This window comes from Neovison vison, chromosome 2, assembly GCF_020171115.1.
Source record: "Neovison vison isolate M4711 chromosome 2, ASM_NN_V1, whole genome shotgun sequence".
NCBI classification, from domain to species: Eukaryota; Metazoa; Chordata; class Mammalia; order Carnivora; family Mustelidae; genus Neogale; species Neogale vison.
The window spans coordinates 224102972-224125754 of NC_058092.1; the positions used below are offsets into that span (position 1 = coordinate 224102972).

At 45.3% G+C, this 22783-nt stretch overlaps 1 protein-coding gene across 7 annotated transcripts in view; it reads right to left on the reverse strand.

Annotated features, from left to right (window-relative positions):
- Window positions 1–22783, reverse strand: part of LOC122901130 — a 134319-nt gene that overhangs the window by 73977 nt on the left and 37559 nt on the right. For 4 of the 7 annotated variants that reach the window (XM_044240575.1, XM_044240572.1, XM_044240574.1 and 1 more), the window contains exons 1-3: window positions 2496–3086; window positions 2136–2355; window positions 1286–1366 (exon numbers count right to left, since the gene is read on the reverse strand). In XM_044240575.1, the coding sequence (XP_044096510.1) occupies window positions 1286–1366; window positions 2136–2355; window positions 2496–2846 (652 nt within the window). In that variant the 5' untranslated portion in view covers window positions 2847–3086. Of the gene's footprint in view, window positions 1–1285; window positions 1367–2135; window positions 2356–2495; window positions 3087–3563; window positions 3853–5981; window positions 6051–22783 lie in introns of those variants that run through there. The other 3 variants (XR_006383363.1, XR_006383362.1, XR_006383364.1) reach the window with 3 other exon arrangements.

Below are 22783 nucleotides of genomic sequence, written 5' to 3' on the forward strand. Positions count from 1 at the left end.
CAGTTTGATTCATTTCTGGATTCCCAGCACCCAGCTTCCACAGTACTTGGCCAAGGTGAGAAGTTTGATAAATATTTGTTGATTTCAGAAAAGGAGTCAGTCAAGGAAATAAAACGTGGCTTTCTGTCAGAGTTATTATTTAGAACTGCAACAGTTCCTTTACCACCAGGAGGAACATTTTTTTTTAATTGATTGTCCAAGATGCTTAAGAAAAGCCAAACCACATCAAATGCCTATTGGTTCCCAGATTCTAGGCTTTTTAATTCCGCTTAACCTTTCCCACCTCCCCTGGCCCAGCCCCTTCCACCAGAACACAGGTGTTTGCAAGGAAAATACGAAGGGGAGCCTCGAGGAGTTTCGTTGCCTGGGTTTGGGTGTAGCTGTGCTCAGGACCTCAGAGGCAAAGAGTGTAGATAGCAACACTGTATTACGGGAGCGTTCCTGTCTTGAAACGGTGTCTTATATAGAAATTTCCATCATAATTACAGAAGCCCTAATTCAATCTCTTCATGCGGTCACAGATCACTAACCCTTGACAGAGGATAAAGTAAACTTATAGAGAAACCGGAAGCCAAAGTGGCAGAAGCTACTGCCAAATGAGGGTTAGCTAGAAATGTGGAAAAAAACATCCCTGAAATTATAACGGGAGTTGGAAACTAAGAGGGTGCTTACACTCAGCGAAGTGTCCAGGGTCTGGGCTCTAGCCCATGGTCCGTTAGCTGTGTGACCTTGGGTAAATCACCCAACCTGTTCGACCCTCGGTTTCCTCTGCGGGAAATGAAGAGGAATTGGGGTTAGTGTCCTCTGAGAGCCTGTGAAATTGGTTCAGGGCACTAGAAGTCTTTGTGTTTAAAGGGAGAAAGGCAAGAATCTCGGCCAGCAGGGAGAAGGACAGGACCGCGTATCCTGGGGCAGATTCCTTAAGTTCTTTGAGCTTTGGTTTCTGCATCTGAAAATGGGGTTCAGATCTATTTTTAATTTTTTGAGAGACAGTGGGCGTGCGAGCAGGGCAGGGGCAGAGGGAGGAGGTCAGTCTTCAAGCCGACGCCCTGCTGAGCGTGGAGCCCACCTCACGGCTCAATCGCATCACCCCAAGATCACGACCTGAGCTGAAATCGAGGTGGACCCTTGACCGACTGAGCCACCCAGGCACCCCTGAAAAATGGGGTTTGTAAATGAACTTCCAGAGGCACTGGGAGGAATAGAAAGCCACATATATGGATTGCCCGTGGTGATTCCTGGGTGTGGAGGCCACAGGGCATAGTAATGAGGGACGCAAACCCACCTGGTTTCAAATTCCAGTTCTGCTGGGTCAGCCTGGGCCCTTGCGTAAGCGTCTTAGCTGCTCCGAGCTTCTGTTTTCTTCCTGTGGCAAATGAAGATAATGGTTGTGTGTACCTCAAGCGGCCCTTGTGAGATTTAATAAAATCAATGCAAACAAATAAATGACAGGGCAGCACTCGAGATCTGGTGGACAATACCTTCGCCCTCCTTCCTGTCTAGCAGGTGCACCAGGCCAGGGGCTCAGCCCCGCTCCTGCTCCTTCAGCGCCCTCCCCCCCTGAGGTCATAAGGGTCCTTCCTTCCCTTCCTTGCAGAGGAAAGAGGAAAGCAAGGTCACTGGTGACAGGCGAGGGGCCCAAGGTGACCTTGGAGGCACAGAGAAAGCTGGCCCGGAGCTCATCTGCCCTCAGAGCCTGCCAGTTCACCCTGCCTAACCTCCCTTGGTTTCCGAAGCTTAAAATAGCCTGAACCGGTGTGGCCACATTTTCGCGTGCCACTCGCAGAGAACCCCTAGGGTGTTTTCAAAGCCAGCTCTGCACTTCGCAGTAGCCCAGCTCCGGTTATGAGTTATTCATACACACCAGGCTCCTCCGCATCTGCCCCGAAAATGTGCTCTGAGAGCATTTCTGCTCGGGCCGCTCTGCAGGCAGCGCCGCTCTCTCGGAGGGGTCAGGCCCATCAGCTTCTTTAATAAATGGGGCTTGTGCGGCCCCGGCAGGTGCCGGGCGGAGGGAAGGGAGGACGGGCTCTGAGTGCAGGACCACATGATGGGAAAAAGCTGCACTGGGTGTCAGGTGTTCTAGATCTAGCCCCGAGGGTCACTGCTGTGTGACCTTGAAGAAGTCGCCTCACCTCTCTGGACCGTAAAAAGGTGTCGTGGAGACCAGGCTTTCTCGAGTTCTCGAACTGACTCTGTTCTCCACTGCGCACTGGCTTCATTCTCGGACCTTACCGAGGTCAAGATCGCTTCCGGCAGCTCTAAACCAATTCTCCTCGTATTCACAGCCAGCAGGAAGCAGAGAGGGTTTTTCTTCCGCCTTGGTGACCAAACCAAAGTCCTGACCCTTGTTTCCTGTGTAGGGGGTCACAGAAATTGGCCCTCAGACCCCACTCCCACCCTTCTAGGAATGCTTCCCGGGGCTACAAAGGCTACAATCTGAAAATCTGTAACCCCAGCCTCTGGCTCAGCCAAGCCAATGAGCGGCCACCCACCAGATGTCCTGGGGTGACATCTGGAAGGCAGCAGAGACCGAGGTACCCCGGTCTTGCTACCTCAGCTGTGGCTCCCAGACAAGGAGAGCTGTTCCTGTGGACAATCTCCAGCTTCGCGGGGGTCGAGAAACTTCTGAGGCCTGCACTGGAACAAATGGGTACACTCTTGAATACAGTGGTCTCGGGGCTCCTCCTCCCTATCTTCTTAACCTCTGGTGAGCAGAAGCATCTTTGCTGAAGACCCAGCCAGAGCCTGCTCCTCCAGCCCTCCAAGGACTTCATGAGCACCTGTTTCCCTGCATAAACTATCTTTCTCTTAAAAACTGCCAGAGTCATTCCCATCCCCTGCATTCAACTCCTGCCTGGGAGTTGAACTAGTCACCGGGTCACAGGGAAAGGATTATGCTGATTGCCTGGGCCCGGGACACACGCTCGCCCAGGATGTCTGGGCTGGTCATCTCTGCCAAAAGATACAGATTAAGAATCATTTCCTGAAATTACTATTCATTTAGTATTGCTCAACTGCCTAATAATAATTAAATTACAGTGATCAAAGGAAAGAGGGAATGGCTATTGGGCAACCAGAAAACAAATGTCCATTACATGCTCCAATCCAGACATCTGGGGAAGAAACCCTGGAAGACAGAAGCAGAATCATGGACGACGTCGAGATTCTGCTCAGGCCAAGGCTGGGGGTGCAGCAGACACCGGCGGGACCACGCCAAGATCTCTTCGTCCCTGGCTCATGCGTCCAGCCCCTGGCCCCGTGGGCTCTCCTTCTGGCCCACGCCGACGACTCGCTCCAGAAGACTACTCTGTGTGGCTACACTTACAGGGAACGGGGGCCACCTGGGAACTCCCTTGGTCAGGTCAGCCCTTGACCAATGAGCGACCAGTGAGAGGGATGAAAAACCAGCTCTCTTGCCCTAGGTGTGGACTCCTTTGGAGGAAGAACTGACATTCCGGGGCTCCTCTGCGGGATCTGGCTGAGGCTGGGACTTCACAGGAGAACATCCTTGCACTCAGCTTCTCCCGCTCCTTCTCCTGCTCCCCGCACCCTGCCAGTACCTGGGAAGTCTTCTTTCATAAGTCCTGTGCACGTGAATCTCCAGGTGAGGGTCTGCTTCTGAGGAACCCAGTGCCTACTGATATGGCCACTGGTGTGCACACCGGTGCAAACCTCCGTCTTTCCTCTGGCTCACTTGGAAGGTGACATTGTCCACGTTGGACTGAGTCTTACCTCTGAGCTAGGATTCTGGGTGCAAAACAGTTCCCCCCCTTTATAAAAAGGTCACTACATAGGAAACTTCTTGTAATTCCTTCTTTGCCCTTCGACCAAGGTTACAGCTGTGCCAACCTAGGAAAGAATCAATTAATCTTGGTTTTATTTTCACTGCTCCTTGATTAGAAATGTTAATGGCTACCAGAGGTGTTCACTTAAACCGCAAGTTCCTAAATAAGTATTTTTCCTTTCATTTATTTAAAAAAAAAAAAAAAATCACTGGTGAAGAGAACCTCCCAAAGGAGCTTCTTGGCGGCGCTGGTCCCAAAGAGTTTCCTGAGGATGGGGAGTTCGGGGACATGGGATAGCAAAGCCATCGGGGGCAGGTGGCAGGGTGGACGGGAGGTCTCCTTGAAGCTCTGCTGCTGACTGATGAGGCGAGACAGTGGTCATGACACCAAAGACCTCTCTGAGTCTACTTTTTTGTCTACTGAAATGATTACCTTCAGGGTCCTTTCTAGCCCTAAACTCCTCTAGTCCTTTCAGGAAGGATGTGCACACAGCTATATGGCACCAGACTTTAATGCGGAATATTTCGTGCTTTTCCATAGAGACCAGAGGGGAGTAGAAGCAACTTACTGTATTGTGTCCTTTTTTATTTTTCTAAGTAAGCAAATTCATTGCCCTACGGGCAGAAACATAAAGACTAAAGGCTGACTTCGCAGCGTCCAAGAACAATTCCTGATCCCAGCCAAGAGGGACACTGGGAATTTCCTTCTTAAGCAGCTATTCAAGTGTCCAAATCAGTAACATCTTTACCTTGGACACATGCAACCCACAGTCTCACGACCTTCCACCAGGAGGGAGCATTATTTGGGAGAGGGTTATATGGTAAAAAAGAAAAAAACAAAAAAACAAAAAAAACCTTTTTGCCAAATTGGAGGTTGGGTAATTACAATTTCAGGACTTCACGTAGGTGGTTTCTTCAAAGGCTTTCATTTTATGTCATTATTTGCTGCTTAATCTAGAAGGAACCTCATTATGTCATTTCTTCTTCTCCCAAGGAAGCTAAGAGCTCGGTACCGCTAATGTCCTCTGTATCACTCTACCACTGACTTCACTACGGCTCCAGGCAGCTTAATGCGTAGGCAATGTGATGATTTGATATTACAAAAAGCATCAATTTTTACTGAGAATGAAGATCAACCACTCAAGTAAGTGTCCATCAGAAAATGCTGTAGTTGCTGAAAGGCATTTGTTTACGAAAGGAGGGAGGGAGGAGGGAGTGAAGGAGAGAGAGAGAGAGAGAGAAAGGAAGGGAGGGAGGGAGGGCAAGAGAGACAAGTTTATGCATGGTGCTGAATTTTAACCCCTGCAGTCCAGCCTGATAGTGTCCAATAGAAATATATACACATGAGCCACATGTGTCACTGGAAAGTATCTAGTAATCCTACTAAAAAACGTTAAAAAAAAAAGTTGAAACTACTTTTAGTAACATATTTTATTTGACCTGATACGTACTATATACATATGATATATACATATAATACCCCACCTAATATATTTGAAATGAAAATATTATTATTATTAAGCCATATTACATTCTTCCGCCCCCCCCCCACTTTTCTAAATCTTCATAGTTGAGTGTGTTTTTTTGCACTTGGAAGCACATCTCAACTCGAGCGTGCCTCATCTCAAGTGCCCAACTGCCATGTCAGATGGTGCCAATCTGCCGGAGAGCCCTCGCGGAAAGGACACCCATGAACTGTAATCAAGTCCAAGGGCCTCTTCTCAACACCAGAGCCTCCTCTGAGTTTTCCTTGCAATCTTTGCTCCGTAAGGCACATTTGACTACTTGCTCCTTGATACTTTCTCCTCCTTTGATTTCTAAAACCCAACATTCCCGATTCTTCTCCTGTCCCTCCACGGCTGTACTCACAGAGCTCTTGCTCCCTCAAAGCACAAACTGTCAAGCTGTCAAGCTGCCTCACTCCTCTCTCTCTCTCTCTCTCCTCCCCCTTTTCTCTCACTCTGAACAGCTCCCAGAGCCAGGCTCCCAGGCTGGACCTGGCCCACCAGTTCCAGTCACACATTTCCAGTTGCCTGAAGGACATGTTCCCCTAGCATGCCTCAGCCCCTAAGACCAAATATTCTAAATCAATTCTACCTTCTCCTCCTACCCGTGCCAGCTCCCCCCCCCCCCCCCCATTTTCCATTTTTGTTTAGGTCAACATCTCCACTGAACAAAGATAATGAGCACTTACCATGTGCAAGCTATGAGGATCCAATAGCGGACAAGCCCAACAAAAATCTGTCTTCATGGAGCTGACATTCTAGTGAGGACAGTCAGATAATAAAACATAATAAATAAGCAAAATGTATAGTATGTTAGAGGGTAATATTCACTATGGAGAAAAATACAGCAAGAGAAGGGCAATGGGAAGTAGAAGAGATGCACGGTTTTCTTTCTGCCCTCTAATCTCCCAAATCTGTGGCATCCTTTTATTATCAAAATAAAATGGTTATAATTTTTAAAAAAATAACTATAATTCATGCTGGGTCATCAATGATCAGACAAGTAATTTAACCTCCGTGAGCCTGTCTCCTCAGCTGTAAGAAGGGGAAAGGATTCTGACCTCATAGAGTTCTAGGGAGAATTAATATGACATTGTGCACATAATACATTAGGTATGGAGACGGGCTCCTGGCAGGTGCTCAATAAAAAGTAGAAATAATGATGGTGGTGATGATGATGGTAAGGATGGTGGTGGTAGCGGTCGTAGTGGTGATGGAGATGACAGTGACAGTGGCAGTGGGGATAAAAACGATGACTTCCAATGAACTCAAAATGAAATGCTAAAAACAGAAGGTTCTATTAGGTAGTAAAGTGACCACACTTTCCAGGGTAAGGTCACTGAGTTTTCCCTTCATCTGACGCTATTCACAAAGCAATTATCACTGATATAATCACAGGAGGTTCCAGGCACGTCAATGATTCATTCCCACATTTGAGACTTAGATAAGGATCCTCCTGAGACTACAGACTAAAGAGAACATTCCAGTTAGCGTCGCTATTTGGTATTAGACTGTGTAAAAAACTGGTTTCCTGGATGCACATATAGTTGGTTTTTGTTTTTTTTTCCCCAAGAAGCATATCTTTCCCATGATAATTTTGGGGCTTTCATCTGTATATTATAAAATACTTCATGTTTATTACAGAAATTTGGAAAATGCAAAAAAAGGAAAAAGAAGACAATAAAATTGCACATAATTCCCTTACTTGGGGATAACAGCTGTGTACACTTTGAGGTATACTTTTTCTGACCTATTTTATTTTTCCTTTTCTAATAATTTGGGGGAAATATGACATGTCTTCTCTTTACTATGCTACTGTTTAATATTAATTTAAATTCATTTTTCTCTGATTATCAGCAACAAGAATGAAATAGTGCCTGCTGTTCTTCTTTTATGTTCTTCTTTTATATAAGACACAACATTTAGTACATTATTGCTTACTTTCTGCTTCTTTCAGCCATTTCCAGCTTTGGTTTATTTAAGTGGGAATTTTTAGCTTAAGTTATTATTACTAATAATATATATCTTCTCTTTCAATAATTATTTTGATATTTATATGAAGTTTTATAACCACATTAGCAATAATTATTTAGATTTACTTGTATTTAGCTGGTCACATAACACCATATACTTATACTGGGTCTTCCCCATTCTTAAGTCATTTGTTTTACTTCATCTGCTAATTGACTTGTATTCTTCTTTGGGTACTTTTTTTTAGGCAGGGCATGTAGGTAGTTGACTTTCTGAGGTCTAGAATCTGATCATGTCTTTGTGAATATTAAGTTGGCTGAATGTCGGGACTATGGGTTCATAAACGTTTCTCCTAAAAATTATGTTGATTCTGTTCAACAGCTACTTCTTTTGTTCCATGTCATAGAAGAGAAATCTAAAGGCACACTGATATATATTCATTTGTAGTAACTTGCCTGGAAGCCTACATTTTTTGTTTTCCTTTACCCTTGAAATTCAAAAAAATCATAGGGCACATCCATTGGTCTAAGTAATAAATGTTGCCTATATTTAATGGCCCTTTCCCATCTCTTGTCCCTAGTAATTTAAGGTCACCCTGTTTGGTAGCAGGGTCACAACTAAGGAAAACCCTGAGCTTTTTGAATACATCATTGGAAACCAGTTAACGGTGGCGGCAGGACCACAGTCTGCAGTGGCACGTCTGTAAATGATTGGCTGCGTGACCTTGGCTGTGTTGCCCAGTTTCTCTCCAAGCCTCTGTTTCCTCCTCTATAAATGGGGGTAGGAAAACCTCCTTGCAAATGTGTTGTGAAGCATATGCATGGCAAAATGCTGGCCCACTGTAAACCGGATCTACTCTTCTGGAATATGAGAAGACTGATCCTTTCCCAAGCCAACACCACAAATTTCGTTCAAGAACAAGTCAGATTCTGCCTTGGGAGCCAGAGCTGCTCTTCTTACTAACTAGAAAGGGTCTCGGAGACGTGTCTCCATCCTTGACAGATGAAAATATCCTAGGGAGGCAGGGTGTCTGCCAAGGGAGAGAAGAAATATCCGCTCAAACCCAGTTTCAGGAGTGTGACCTCTAGCTGTGGGAGGAGGGTGGGGAAGAGAAATGCTCCTTCTCTCTTGGTCACGGACATAGGCCTCTCAGCCTTATCTGGGGCACTCCTATAGCCCTTGTCCCTTTCATGGTAACTCCAAACTGTGGACATGGTCTCAGCAGAGCCCAGGAGATCCTTAAGCCTTGCCACTTAGAGTGTGGGCCACAGGCCGGCAACTTCAGCATCACTCAGGGGCGTGGCAGAATCACAGGGTCTCAGGTCTCACTCTGGAGTCACTGAATCAGAATCTGCATTTTAACAAGACCCCCAGAGGATTGCACATGCCTGTCAAAGTTGGAGGAGTTCCAGTCTGGACCACAAAGTTGGTCACAACTGAAATTACAGGTGGCGTCTTGGTCCCTAACCAGTGGTTTTATTTCCATGCCTTTCTAAAACGGCAAGGAAAGCACAGCAGAGGGTTCTCAAAGAAGTGAAAGTAAGGCACTTGGAATTTTTACATGTAGACAAAATCTAGCCGTTTCCCTTGCAGCCCCTTTTACAGGAGTGGGGAAGGGCCTGATTCTCCTCCTCAGGGCCTCCTTAACCTGCTTCTCTGCCCTTGGCCCTTGGCCAGCATTACTGGATCATTCTTCTCAGAACATGTTCTCAGCCTCTCTGCTTGACCACAGAAATGAGGACACAACTGCTGAGAGCCACAATCATGCCATCCACGGCTTTTGCAGCTCCCCTCACCTCAATGATCACAAAGCAGAAATGGGCATCCACTGCATTGAAGGTGTTCTGTGACCCCAGACTTGACCTCCCTCTGGGCCCCAGCTGTCACTGGGGCTGCAGCTGTCACCCTGTGAATGGACATTTCCAGCTCTGACCAGAGCCAGAGCTGGAGTCAACTTGAGGTGGTAACTCCAAGGCTTCACTTGAGCATCTGGGACCCCAGCATCCCCAACGATGTTCTGAGCTCTGTGGTCTCCAAGCTTGTAAGGCACAAGTTCTTCTCCAGACCTTGCCTGTTGGTCCAACCCGAATTCCCAGAGGTAAAACAGAATGTGGCTGGAGCGTGGGGCCTGAGCATGTTCTGGGGTTCTGGAAAGGCTCCCACATACCCTCCTCCACCAGTGACACATGTTTGGGGACATGCCTGGCTTGTTCACTCTTGAATCTGTAGAGCTCACTGGAATGACTGGCACCGAAGGCATGTGATATGTATTTGAACCTAAGTATGGGGCAACAAAGACCCTGATGTTGTCTTAGACTGGAACAGAGCAAGCTGGGTTTAATGAGAAATAAGGCCAATCCCCAAATTATTAGTCAAGGCCTTATCACAGAGCGGCATCACTCCTTTCTGCTTGTAGATGGTTGCTTCTCTCTTACATCCTTAAGGGTGAACATCTCCTCATGGGTTTGGTGGGCCATTTGGTGGAGGGAGGACAGGCCATCTTGGCAGAGTTTGCCCAGGAAGAACGAGCTTAGAACGCACTACAGCAAATCAAGTGGGCAGAATGGGAGACTTCGGGGCTGCCCGGGGAGGGCGAGGGTGGCCTGGGGGTGGGGGCATGGGAGCGGAGCTGTGGTGACAGGAGCAGGTGTGGGGAACTAGAGGACCCAAGGGCAGAGCGAGGACCCTAGGGCCTGAGGAGGAAGGTCAGACTCAGATCAGAACAGTGTAACATTCACTTGGAGCTCCAGCCCATCACTCTCGAGCCTGCGGCAAAGCAGGCCACGTCCCGCAGCCTTGTGACAGGGTGTCTTGTGGACCAGGAGCTGCATTTGACACTGGGGTGGAAGGGAGAGAAAGAGCCTGAGAAAAGAGGGGGTCCAGGAAAGCAAGCTGCTAAGCATGGGAAGTCCACGTCCGAGAATTCTCTGAGGCCCGGCCTGGTGAGCAGAACGCAAGGCTTCCTAAGGAACCTCCAGAAACCCGGATGTGGAGGCCAGATGGTGTCCGAATGTGGGACGGGGCGTGAACCAGTAAGCACTGGACCAAAGGGAAGGAGGCCCCTCCACGGTGGAAGATGAGAGACCACTGGTTGCCGTCACGTGGCTTACATAAGACTTTGCCCCAATGATGGAGACACCTCTGGCTTTGGGGCAAGGAAATCTTTAGTCTGGGGAAGCTATCAGCACATGACTGAGTTTTAGTCACAATGTTGTAAAACCTCCCTGGAGATTCCTGGAGGAAAGTGAAAACTGTCACTACAAAATGACAAATGAACCAGAGTAACCAGGGTTGGATGACCTCCACTAGTCATGGAGCTGCTTCCCATAACAAAGCCCTCCCCACATCAGAGACAGATGTCCCTGTTACCCCACAGTCCTTCTGGACGGGAAGACCACCCCACCCCCGCAAGGGTGGGCTTTTCAAAGAAACCCACCTGAGTTGGGCACAGAGGCTCTAGGGGTAAATAGGAATATTTACAGGGATGCAGTGAGGAAAGATAAATGATCTTAGTACTTGGAGGGAACTTCGGAGAAGAATTATACTTAAAAAACCAGATGGTTCCTTTGTTTCCAATAGTTGCCTATAAATTCTCTAGTTTTCTGTTCTGCAGAGTTGAAATTGGCATTTTTAAAATCATGAGTCAGTTGACCAGGAAATTGAGAAAACAAAACAAGGAATGCCAGGTTTTGGGGGTTTTCCCCCCTCTTTCTTTCCAAACACGTAAGTCTGGCAGTTTAGATAAGCTAGGAAGGAAGGAACGAACGAAGGAACGAAGGGAGGAAGGAAGGGAGGGAGGGAAGGAAGAAGGAAAAGCAAAGGAAAGCAAAGTGAAGCTTGTCAATGGTCTGTTTTTGGAAACTGCCAGCAGTCGCATTTTCAAAGTTGCTATGCAGCTTCGTGGACATACACTCTCTCCAGCAGCAGCACATCTGGAATTCTACAAGATGTACTACCTCTGGTGCTCCATACAAAATACCAAAAAACCACCTTTGGTTTTCTGACCCATGTGGTTTCTAGCCTTTTCCAGACTTGAGCCGTGGAAAATTGCTGCTCTTGGCTTGAAAGTCACAGTTTAGCAAGTGGTATGTTTCAGGGGAACTGGTGGGCCCGAAGATTAATTTGTGTTTGCTGCCTCCTGGGGCCCCCATCAGCCACTTGGCTCCCAGAAGCCACCGGTCTGAGTGTTGCAATGTACACCAGGCACGGGGAAGAATGCGGCACAAATGTCGCCAGTGAGAACAGCCTCCCTGTCTGGATGTCTTCTGGTCTTGCGTTTCCCCCCGGATCACCATCGCATACACAGAAAGAATGATGGGGATATTTGCGTCTTGCACCAACCACAAAAATGCCTCCCGTCCTGGGCATCTGGAGGTGGTGGCGCTCAGTAAGGCTTTGTCTGACTTCTTCCAGCCATGCAACCCACCTGGAACGCTTCTTGCCAGGTCTGCTGCTTAGCATGAGAAAAGAGGGAAGCCCCTGACCAACTAATGCAGCCTCTTTTCCCAAACACAATATAGTACATATGCGAGAAAGGTCGCTGGGCTCTGAGCAAAATGGCTCAGTAAATAGTCTCTTTCCCACTCCTAAGTAGCACTGAGTCCCAAAGGATGTTGAATTTCCCACATGTGACTTTAAGAAATGGGGTCGAATTTTGGGTGGGTGTGGGAAGAATAGGGCATTGATGCAAGTAAATCGATAGATATAGATATATTGTCTGTCTTTGCTCTAATGTATAATCATACCCAGCATTTTGCTGATCGTTAAAAGCGCCTGGGGGAACGGTATGTCCTTTGATGCAAAGTGGCGAATGAAAATGAGGAAAGCAAATGGGATCCCAGTCCCAAGCTTTGTGTGGTGCTCCGTTTGTGCCTTAGCACAGATTCCAGCCCCCGTGAAAGCTTGCCTGAGTTTGCCTACTGTGAACTCCCACAGCATCCACCATCTGTAGCCCTCATTTTGCATGGCACATTTGCTGACTCTAAGGAAAAAAAAAATAGTAATTATTATAACCTTCCCAGGTATCCTTTTCGTTTTTCTCAACTCTCCTCCAAGAGCCTAGAGGGCAGATTTGTTTGTGCTCATTGTATCCCCAGCATCAAGTTCAAGGCCCTCCCTATAGGAGGTCTCAGAATAATTTAATGGTGCAGAAAGCATTATATATGTCAGATGCAGAGCCCATCCCAGCAAGGATAAGTGTCCTATGGTAGGAAATGACAAAGAGTCATTTCAATTCAGCAGTTCAATTCAGAAAACACCTGCTCATGTCTTCTTGGGGTCATGGTTAAAAGTATACCAGGGGCGCCTGGGAGGCTCAGTGGGTTAAAGCCTCTGCTTCGGCTCAGGTCATGATCCCAGGGTCCTGGGATCGAGCCCCGCATGAGGCTCTCTGCTCAGCAGGGAGCCTGCTTCCTCCTCTCTCTCTGCCTGCCTCTCCACCTACTTGTGATCTCTGTCTGTCAAATAAATAAATAAAATTTAAAAATAAATAAATAAAAGTGATTGTACCAGAGAAAGAACTCCTAGTTCCAGAGGTCAACGCCATTGTGCCATCTTCAATGTGAACTGTAGGCACAGATACAGGAAGTGGAGAGAATCTGAGAAGTATAGGTTTGGAGGCTTCAAAAGCCACAGGTTATAGAAAGAGAAAACTCGGTATGCGGACGTCAGCCATCAGATATGCAGGGAAATGACAGGAATTTTGAGAGAGAGTTGTTAAATCATCGGTAACCATAATCGGTGGTGGTGAGAGTATTTACATCACGGAAATAGGCAAACCCCACAAATCAGGGCTCCTCCCACCCTACCTCATTGCGGAGAGCTGGCTCACCAGAACACTACTACTAGCCTCTGACCATCTGTGGATAGGCAAGAGTAATCTTTTTGAGCAAAAGCTCAAGCCAACTGTGACCTTAACTGGCCTTAATTGCACAAAGCACCAGCCTCTGCCAAGAGCAGCGTTTGGTCCCCGGAGCAAAGGTTGGACGTTACCTGTAGCTGAGAATGCTGGGCCACTTCTGGGTCTTGTCAGTTCCATGTGCCCACCAGAGACCACTTACCGTCACAGCTTTTCTCACAAAGGACTACAGTATGCACATGTACGTATTATGCATCTTGGAATTTGTAAATTTCTTTGATTATGGACTCTCAGAGCAGTGCGGAAGAATTAAATCAAGTAGTGCTCCCAACAGTGGTCCCCATTGTGAAAGAAACAGAACCAGGAATAACGATGGACGGTCTGAGTATCCATGCAGGACACTTTCTTCTTGGATTTTCGCTGCCTTTTATTTGCACTTTTCTATTTTTTTTTTTTAAAGATTTTATTTATTTGTCAGAGAGAGAGGGAGAGAGAGCAAGCACAGGCAGACAGAGAGGCAGGCAGAGGCAGAGGGAGAAGCAGGCTCCCTGCCGAGCAAGGAGCCCTATGTGGGACTCAATCCCAGAATGCTGGGATCATGACCTGAGCCGAAGGCAGCGGCTTAACCAACTGAGCCACCCAGGCGTCCCTGCACTTTTCTATTTAAAATGTTTCCTTGGTTGACCTAATCTGGTCCTGTGGTATTAACACTCATCATCCGCAGATAGCACCCAAATCCAGCAATAATTTCTCCCTTCAGCTCCAGACTCATAACCAGATTCTTCTTTGACATCTCCACCAGGATTTTTTTTTTTTTTTTAGATTTTATTTATTTATTTGACAGAGAGAGATCACAAGTAGGCAGAGAAGCAGGCAGAGAGAGAGGAAGGGAAGCAGGCTCCCTGCTGAGCAGACCGCCGGATGCGGGACTCGATCCCAGGACCCTGAGATCATGACCTGAGCCCAAGGCAGCGGCCCAACCCACTGAGCCACCCAGGCGCCCAGGATATTTAATGGTGGTTCAAACCTTTCAAAAGCCTAAATTGGCTCATGTTACTCCTCTGCTTCCAGTGGCTTCTCATCTCAACAACCTCTTCCTGGCTTTCCTATATATTGTTTTCTCCTCCCACGAGAATGTAAGGTGCCAGAGGGCAGGGATTTTAGTCCAGTTTGTTTACTGGTTTTTTTTTTTTAATTTGATTACTTGTTTACCAGGCCTATCCTATTTATCCTATTTACTCAGGCCTATCCTATTTCTTGCTCTGTCTTCAGTGCCCAAAACACAGACTGCACCTGCTAGGAATTCAAAAAAAGAACAAATGAATAAATGTATTTGATGTCTTATTTTTGGTGTCTGTCAACACACTTCTGAATACCAAAACAAGCTAAATGCTTTCAACTACAGGTGTTCTGAATGCAAATTTCACAGGGGCTTGATGGAAAACCTCCGGCATTTATCCATAAAGTCTATAATTATAAATGAAAAGACAAAGCATTTGATTGATGACATTAGTCAAAATTATTTTGCCAACAAACAATATTAAGCATAACCAAACCAAAAACAAACTTTTTTTTAATTTTTTTGGTATCCTACTATCCTTTCCACAAAAAAAGTCCCCTGTAGTTTGCAGAGCTGAATATTGAAATAGTCACGAAGATAATGTCTTTAGTTAATAAATTATACTCGGGCCTAAGGGGTGAGAGCAAATGTTCCAACTTGATATTACTTTCCTTTTCCTTTTTCTCTTTTTTTAATTTGTTTTTATTTTTTTTTATTTTAAATTCAATTAGCCAACCTATAGTACATGATGAGTTTTTGATGTAGTGTTCAATGACTTGTTAGTTGCATTTAATACCCAGGGTTCATCACATCACGTGCCCTCTGCTAAAGGTTTTTCCTAGCAAGAAAATACAGAGTTAGAAGATTTTAAACATTAAACTAAGGAAAGTCTTTAAAATGAATGACTGTTTTACACTTTAACCATTTCAAACCAAAGATGCGTGTGAGTCAAAACTTCTGCTAAGTCTGCAATGGAAAAGTGGTCTTAATTTTGCCAATGACTCATCTTAATGGTCATTAATTACTCCTTCAGGACATTAGACCGATGTTTGCTTATTACTTTTGTTTTCTTTACAGTCTCTACTCTTAGCATCCCACCTGGCTGCAGATCTTTGTCGCCAAAAACCCCATTTCAAAGAACTTAGTGCGGCTCAGTCAGTGAAGCAGCTGCCTTCTGCTCAGCTCATGATCCCAGGGTCCTGGAGAGCTTGCTTCTCCCTCTTCCCACTCCCTACCCTTTGCTCATAATCTCTCTTGCTATCTCTCTCTCTTTCAAATAATAATCAGGTAACGTGATGCCCCCAGCTTTATTTTTGTTTTTCAATATTTCCTTAGCAATTCGGGGTCTCTTCTGATTCCATACAAATTTTAGGATTATTTGCTCCAGCTCTTTGAAGAATACCAGTAGAATTTTGATCGGAATGGCATTAAAAGTATATATTGCTCTAGGCAGTATAGACATATCTTCCAAATAATATAATCTTTAAAAAAGAATAAACAAACCTCAGCACTTTCTTACTGGAACCAATCCTGGCATAACTTTAATTCCCTCCTTGACATATTTGCATGTGAATTCATGCCTTGAACTAACATGTATTGATCACCTATTGCATTCCAGAGGCTGTTTTGGTTTCAAGGTCATTGTCTTAAAAGAGTTCCTTCCTTTTCTGGCCCATAAACGTTACACCATTGACCTGAAGCAACAAGTCTAGCCCTTCCTTGTTTTCCCAGACATTCTCCCTGAGCCCACTCGGGGTGTAACACTTCCTGCTGCTATTCCTACAATTCTCTGCCACAGATTTCTATTTGTCCTTGGTTAAGTGCTCTTCCTTCCCATTTTTGTTCCTGCCCTTTTAAAGTTTGAGAACATCAGAGGATTTCCTGTGCAGCCCCTGGTTTTACGAGTCCTATTCCCTTTTCTTCTGCAGGAGGATCACTTGGAATTGCAGGCTCAGAGTGACATTTCTGAGAGTGCCCCAACCCCCTGGAGCCATCACTCATTTGAAAATCTCTGACTGGGACATCTGGCCTATCTCTCCTCTGATCTTTGGGAAATCTGCTTCCCCAGAATCTAGATTGTGTGCTTAGCTATAAAACTTCCCTCCTTCTTGGGTACCATGTGCTCAAAAATGAATTCTGTGTCCAGGCAGCCATGGACTTGAATCCTGGCACTCCCTCCTACTGGCAATGTCACCTCACCAAGTCGGGGAACCTGCTTGCACTGAAGTTTTCCGATCTGTGCAGTGGAGGGCTACTCTGAAGACTGTGTTTTCCAAAGATGGCCGCACCAATAAATACACATGTGTGCCGCATCCTGTATCCTTTTCTTACAGTGTGATGTGGAAACCTCCCTATCTGGCAGGCAGAATTCTATCCACCTTCTGAGAGTGAGCCATGCAAGGCAACACAAGATGTGTGCTTTTGGAATAGGGTTCCCAGATTTAGCAAGTAAAACTACAGGACACCCAGCTAAACCTGAATTTCAGAAAAACAACAAATAATTTTTCAGTGTCAGTGGGTCCCAGATACTGCACCGGGCATACTTATACTAATAAAGCTTATTTGTTGTTTCTCTGAGATTTGAATTTGAACGGAGTGTTCTCTGTTTTCCACGGGGAGACCACTGCGGAGCCCAGAGCCACCATGGAAGAAGTCTGACTATCCTGAAGGTAGTGGGTCTTCCAGTTCCTCTGTGTCTGGGCATTCCCAACACAGGCATCAGACATGTGTATGAAGAAGACTTGGGATTATTCCTGCCTCGACTACAGTCTGCCTGCTAACATGATCATACCCTAAGCCAGAACTCCTAGATAAACACAATCAAACCTTGGAACCATAAGGGATGATAATAATAGATGATTACTACTAGGTTTAAGCCATTAAATTAGAGGGCAATTTGTTACACAGCAGTAGATAACTAATACAATTAACTGCTTCATAGGACTTTTGCACTATTTATAGAACATAACATAGCACAGCCGGGGAAACAAATATAATTCTCCCCTCTCCCGCCCCAGCCCACACATACAATCATTTATACACATGAGTGATTCCCCATGGTCTTTTTTCTCCAAGAGTACTTTTATTTTCACAGAACTAATTTCTCTCTATTAGCTAGAACTGGGTGCTGAGGGTGTCACTTGTTCTCATGTTCTCGAATCTCTGGGAGATTAAACAGATAGCAAAGTAAGAAATGCCAGACTCTCTATTCTAGCTGAGAGACCCCCTAGTGGAAGTCCCCACACTACTTACCATGCTCATGGCCCTTTGCCAATTCTGTGATCAGCTTTGGCAAACTCTTTTATCTTCCCATGATGTGGTCCCACAAAAACCACTTCTGTTCTCTCTTTTTATGCTCACACAAAGACTCTGAGGTCCTTCTACCCACACCTTCATCAATTTCCATGAAGGTGTTCACAAGTTGCTATCTGTATGTTTGCTTGTTTTCATGTTTCTTCTATTGTGTACGGACACCAGTGTGTCATGATGGTTACAGTTCCTGATGATCTAGTCCCTCCAGGGTCCTACAGATTGCTACCTACCCCATCCCACTTAGACATGCTGATTATCACTCAAAGTAGAGGTGTAAGATTTTATGGTAATCTGAATAACAGCTCCCTATTCACCCAGAGATTTGCAGGTTTTAATCCTTGGAACCTTTGAAATGTTACTTTACCTGGCAAAGGGACTTTGCAGACATGATTGAGTTAAGGACCTTGAGATAGAGAGATTATATTGAATTATCCAAGTGAGACCAAAGTAATCACAAGGGTCCTTCTAAAAGGGAGGCAGGAGAGTCAGTGAGAGATGGAGATGTGTTGATGAAAGCAGAGGTCAGCATGATGTGAGGCCATGAACCAAGGAATGTGGTGGCCTCTAGAAGCTGGCAAAGTCAGGGAAATGGATTCTTCATTAGAGTCTACAGAAGGAATGCAACTCTGTACACACCATGACCTTAAGCCCACTGACGCTGATGTTGGACTGACCTTCAGAACCCTAATAAATCGGTGTTGTTCAAAGCCGCTGAGTTTGTGGTAGTTTCTTACAACAATAGAAAACTAATGCAGACCTCCATGAGTCTTACGAAGTTGCCCTTAGGCTTGAGGGGAACTCTCCAGCCCTGTTCAACCAGAAGGATCATTCACATGTTACAAGTGTATTTGTTTATAATTATGACCACACCTCCTTTGCTAAAGAGTTTGAGATGACACATTAAGAAACAGCCTCTCTATTTTTATTTGACCCAAATGAGCTATAGTTTGGGAGGAAAAAAAACAGTGTGACAACTTATGTGTGAGGATAGAGTACATTTAGAAAGAGGAAAAGGAAACAGAATTCAATCCCATGTGTCTACACTTGCAGGTCTCTGCCATTCAGGATTCAGTCTGCCTCTGGTTTATAGTAAGAAAGACACAAGACAACTATTGGTCATAGACACTAGCTTTCCCCAAACCCATGTTCTCTTCTTTCCAGGCACTAGCTAGACAGCATTTCCCAACCAGCCTGCGGTCGGGCGTGAGATCTAGCCAATGGGATGTGAATGGATGAAATATGCCACACCCAAGCCTGTGCTCCCCCAAAGTTTCCATGCATGTTCTTCTACGTTCTTTACCCTTCGATTGGCTTGATGCAGATAAACGACAACCTTGAAAGCCGCATGTTGGATATAACCACAAAATGGAAGGATCCTGGGTCCCCAAATCACTGCTTAGAGGAGGATTACCAGCCCATCAAGAACATCTGTCTTGGACTTTAAGTGAATGAGAAGTTGACTTCTACTGTTTTGAGCAATTATTCATCTTGGAGCTGCTTATCACGGCAGCTAGCATTACTGCAAGGTAACACACAATGCAAATCCCAAATATTTGGGGTGAGCACAGCCTGTCTCGCAGACCGGTACACTGTAGGATCAATGCACCTGTAAGAAGCTGGCTGGGGCTTACGTTTCACTGTGAACATAGCAGGTTTTATAAACATGCCTTGAAGAATGGTTCTTTGTAGGTTTTCCTGGATCAGCCCAATTAAAGCCACTGCTGATGCAACAAAACCTTCTCTTGATGCATTACATAACTTGTATTAACAAAAACAGCATGGTTTTAATATTTTCACTGTGGTCTAAGTCTGAATGAGGAAATCACTTAATACCCTTGACTTTGTCAAAACATGGATTTCTGGACACAGCCATCCGAACATTCTTTAGTGTCTAAGAGAAACGCCACCCTTGGTCACCCTCACCTTAGGCCTGACCTAAGGTGAGGGTGACCAACCCCTCCCATTTGCCTGATACTAAGGGGTTCCCTAAGGTGTGAGACTTGGGTTTTAAAACTGGAACAGTCCCAGGAAAACCAGGAAAAGCTGGTCACCCTACAAGACACTATTCTGCTAGAAACAAGTCTACCTATATGGCTAGAAATCCAGAAGTGAACAAATAAAAGGCACTTTTTCCCCTCCTTCAACCAGGAAAGGCGGACTTTCCATTTAGGAAATGAGATGTTCCCTTAAGGCATCATGGACCAGGGAAATCCCAGAGTCTCTGATTCATCCAGTGGTTGTGCCCACGCCTCGCAGAGGCCAAGGGCCAAGGCTGAAGTCAGATGGGCATGTGTCCTTGGCTTCTCTTGTGTTCTCTCTCACACAGCAGGGCAGACAGAGAGAACAGTTCTAAAGCAGAAAGAAAATGCTATATAGGGAAGGTGGGAGCTGATGGCAGCAGGAAGAACTTTAACAGGAGGCAACAGCTGGGGTGCAGAGTGTAGGGGGAGAGCACAGCACCAGCCAGTGCCACCATCTGCTCTTCTGCCCTGGGATTTCTTTGTCGCCCAGTTAACTCACAAACACTTGCCATTGGTGGTTCCTGGGATGCTGGGCTAGTAATTCATCTGTACAGTTTCCGACCCACAGTGCAGGCCACCCCACCTCAGGAACTTTCAGACCCACCCCCTTGACACTAACTTATGGGAGTAGAGAAAGTAAACTGTTACCCTAATGAAAATCAGGCCAGGCAACATGAGGAAATGCAACTCCTAGTCTTTCTTCTGCCACCATCACCATTTTGGTCATGTATCATACTCTCTATACCCTCAACTCCCACAGATTTTTCTTCATCTTGCCTCACTTTGTGAACTCAAATAATTGTATTTTAAAAGAAAAATTGTGTTTCACCATCATAAATGGAAAACCCGTATCCCTCGACAAAAGCATAATCATCACAGAAAATCAAGTGCAATGAAAGTAAAGCAGTGTTACTCAATTCTTACTTGACATCATTTCAGATGGAAAGCTCCAAGTCTGAGACTTGCTCTCTCTTGACTAAAAAAGGACATTAACAGAAGTTAGAGAAGGGCTATGGCTGTACTCGCACCACCCTGAGGCTTTCTCCCTAGTCAACTGAAAAAGAATGGGGGAAGAAGGCACCATTCCCACTCTGGGATTCCCCGGACTTTATGCTATGTTCTGGATCGCCAAAACTCATCTCAAAAACAATCATGGGCGAATTTGATTTCCCTTTAAATGAATTATCCTAAATCGTCCTCAAGACAGCTTGAGATTCCAAAGCCTTCTCTTCCCACTGAACATATCTTGTAAGCATATCTTCCCACTGAACAAGATAGGAATCCTACACATCTTCCTCTCTGCTCTGTCCGCACCCTAGCTCTCAACTGCCAATCTTGCCTCTTTCATACTTTAGAAAAGATTAGTGATTAGCTAGCAATCTCTCTCTCTCTCTTCCTTAATCCTCACTAATGACCAAGTGCACTCCTATCTCTGTTAAGAGAAACTCCCTGATTCACCCACCTCCAGCCACTTCCCCATTCCCGTGCTCTTTCTCACACCTGAACTTCTCAAAGGAATTGTCTGAACACGCACTAGATCCACCTCCCTTTCACTCTTTAACCCATGGTAATCCAACTCTACTCTTATCTCCCTGTCATCCTACTACATTTGCCCTGATCAAGACCTCCAGCTTCTTCTTCCCTCCTCCCTCTCAAGGCATTCTTCTCTCTTGGCTCCTGTGACTCCCATGTTCTTGGCTTGCCTTCTATTCTACCTCTGCCTCTTTGGAATCCTTTTTGCAAGACCCTTTTCTTCTATCCCACTTCTCAGTGCCTGCCAGGACATGGCCTTCGAGCCCCTTCTTACCTCCCTCCATGCTCTCCCACAAGCAGACCTTAGTATTCCCCCGGCTGTATCATCAATAGGCTGTAAACACCTGAAAAACGTCTCTCCAACCTGAGCCATGCCTTTGAGCTTGTCTTGATGTGCAGAGATGCTCATTTACTACCTCCATTTGGACGTCTTTCAAGTGTGTTAGACTTCATATTCCAAAATTACTTCATGATTTTCCCTCTTCCCTAGTCTTCCTCATTTTATTGCAGGGTACCTCCATCACCAGTGATCTGAACCAGAAACCTAGGAGTAATGCTTGAGTCATTCTCTCTCTCTCTCTCTCTCATCTTTCTCAATTCCACTTCTATGGCTACCCCCAAAACATATCCCCAACCCATACTCTTCTCTAGATTTACACTGCCACCTCCCTAATCCAAGCCACCATCAGCTCTCTTGGGGATTGTTGAATGGTCCTATATTTCCAATATTTCCTAGGTATCTTCTTTTTTTTTTTTTTTAAAAGATGTTTTTATTTATTTATTTGACAGAGAGAAATCACAAGTAGATGGAGAGGCAGGCAGAAAGAGAGAGGGAAGCAGGCTCCCTGCTGAGCAGAGAGCCCGATGCGGGACTCGATCCCAGGACCCTGAGATCGCGACCTGAGCCGAAGGCAGCGGCTTAACCCACTGAGCCACCCAGGCGCCCCCCTAGGTATCTTCTTTAAACATCTTATATCACATCCTCCCTTGAAACCCAACTGTGGCTTCCTGCTGACCACAGAATGAAACCCCAAATCCTTATTACCAAACCTCCAGAGCTCTACAAGATCCATCTGTGTCCACCTCTCCAATCCCATCAAATGTCCCTCTCTTGTTCTCTGAGTACCTTGAAATTCCCATTAGCCTTCAATAAATGAATGGATTTGAATGAATAAATATAATGAATGAATGAATAAATGAAATGCCAAAACTTACAAGAACATAAACTTTGATAAAAACCTTGAAAAAGTAAACCTTTTCAGATAAAAATTTTTGAGAAGAATTAAAGGCTTTACAGGGGAAAATACATATAAAAATAAGAATGTAGTCTTAGAACTAATGAAAGTACTTGTTTAAAATTTTCCCAAAGCTACCAAAGACAATTGGTAGCTACAAGCTACCAATGTGTCCCAAAGACACATATACTTGAAAATTGCTATTAAACTCCTTGTTTGAAAAAGTGTTTACATTGCCCTACATAAGGAGAGAATCACACCTATCTCAAGTTAATTGGTTTACACACACACACACACATGCACCCCTGAAAACACTGTCAATATTCCTAGGAAGAAAAAGTAAAAGGGACCTGTGCCCATAGGAGAAAGCTCTTTCTCATAATAATTTAGAAGATAGTCACAACCTACATCTTCTGGGTGTAGACATGGTGATTAGGTGGTCTAAGATCTTATTTGAGGCCACCACAAATTACTAATGACTTTTTATAAGTAGCTCAATATC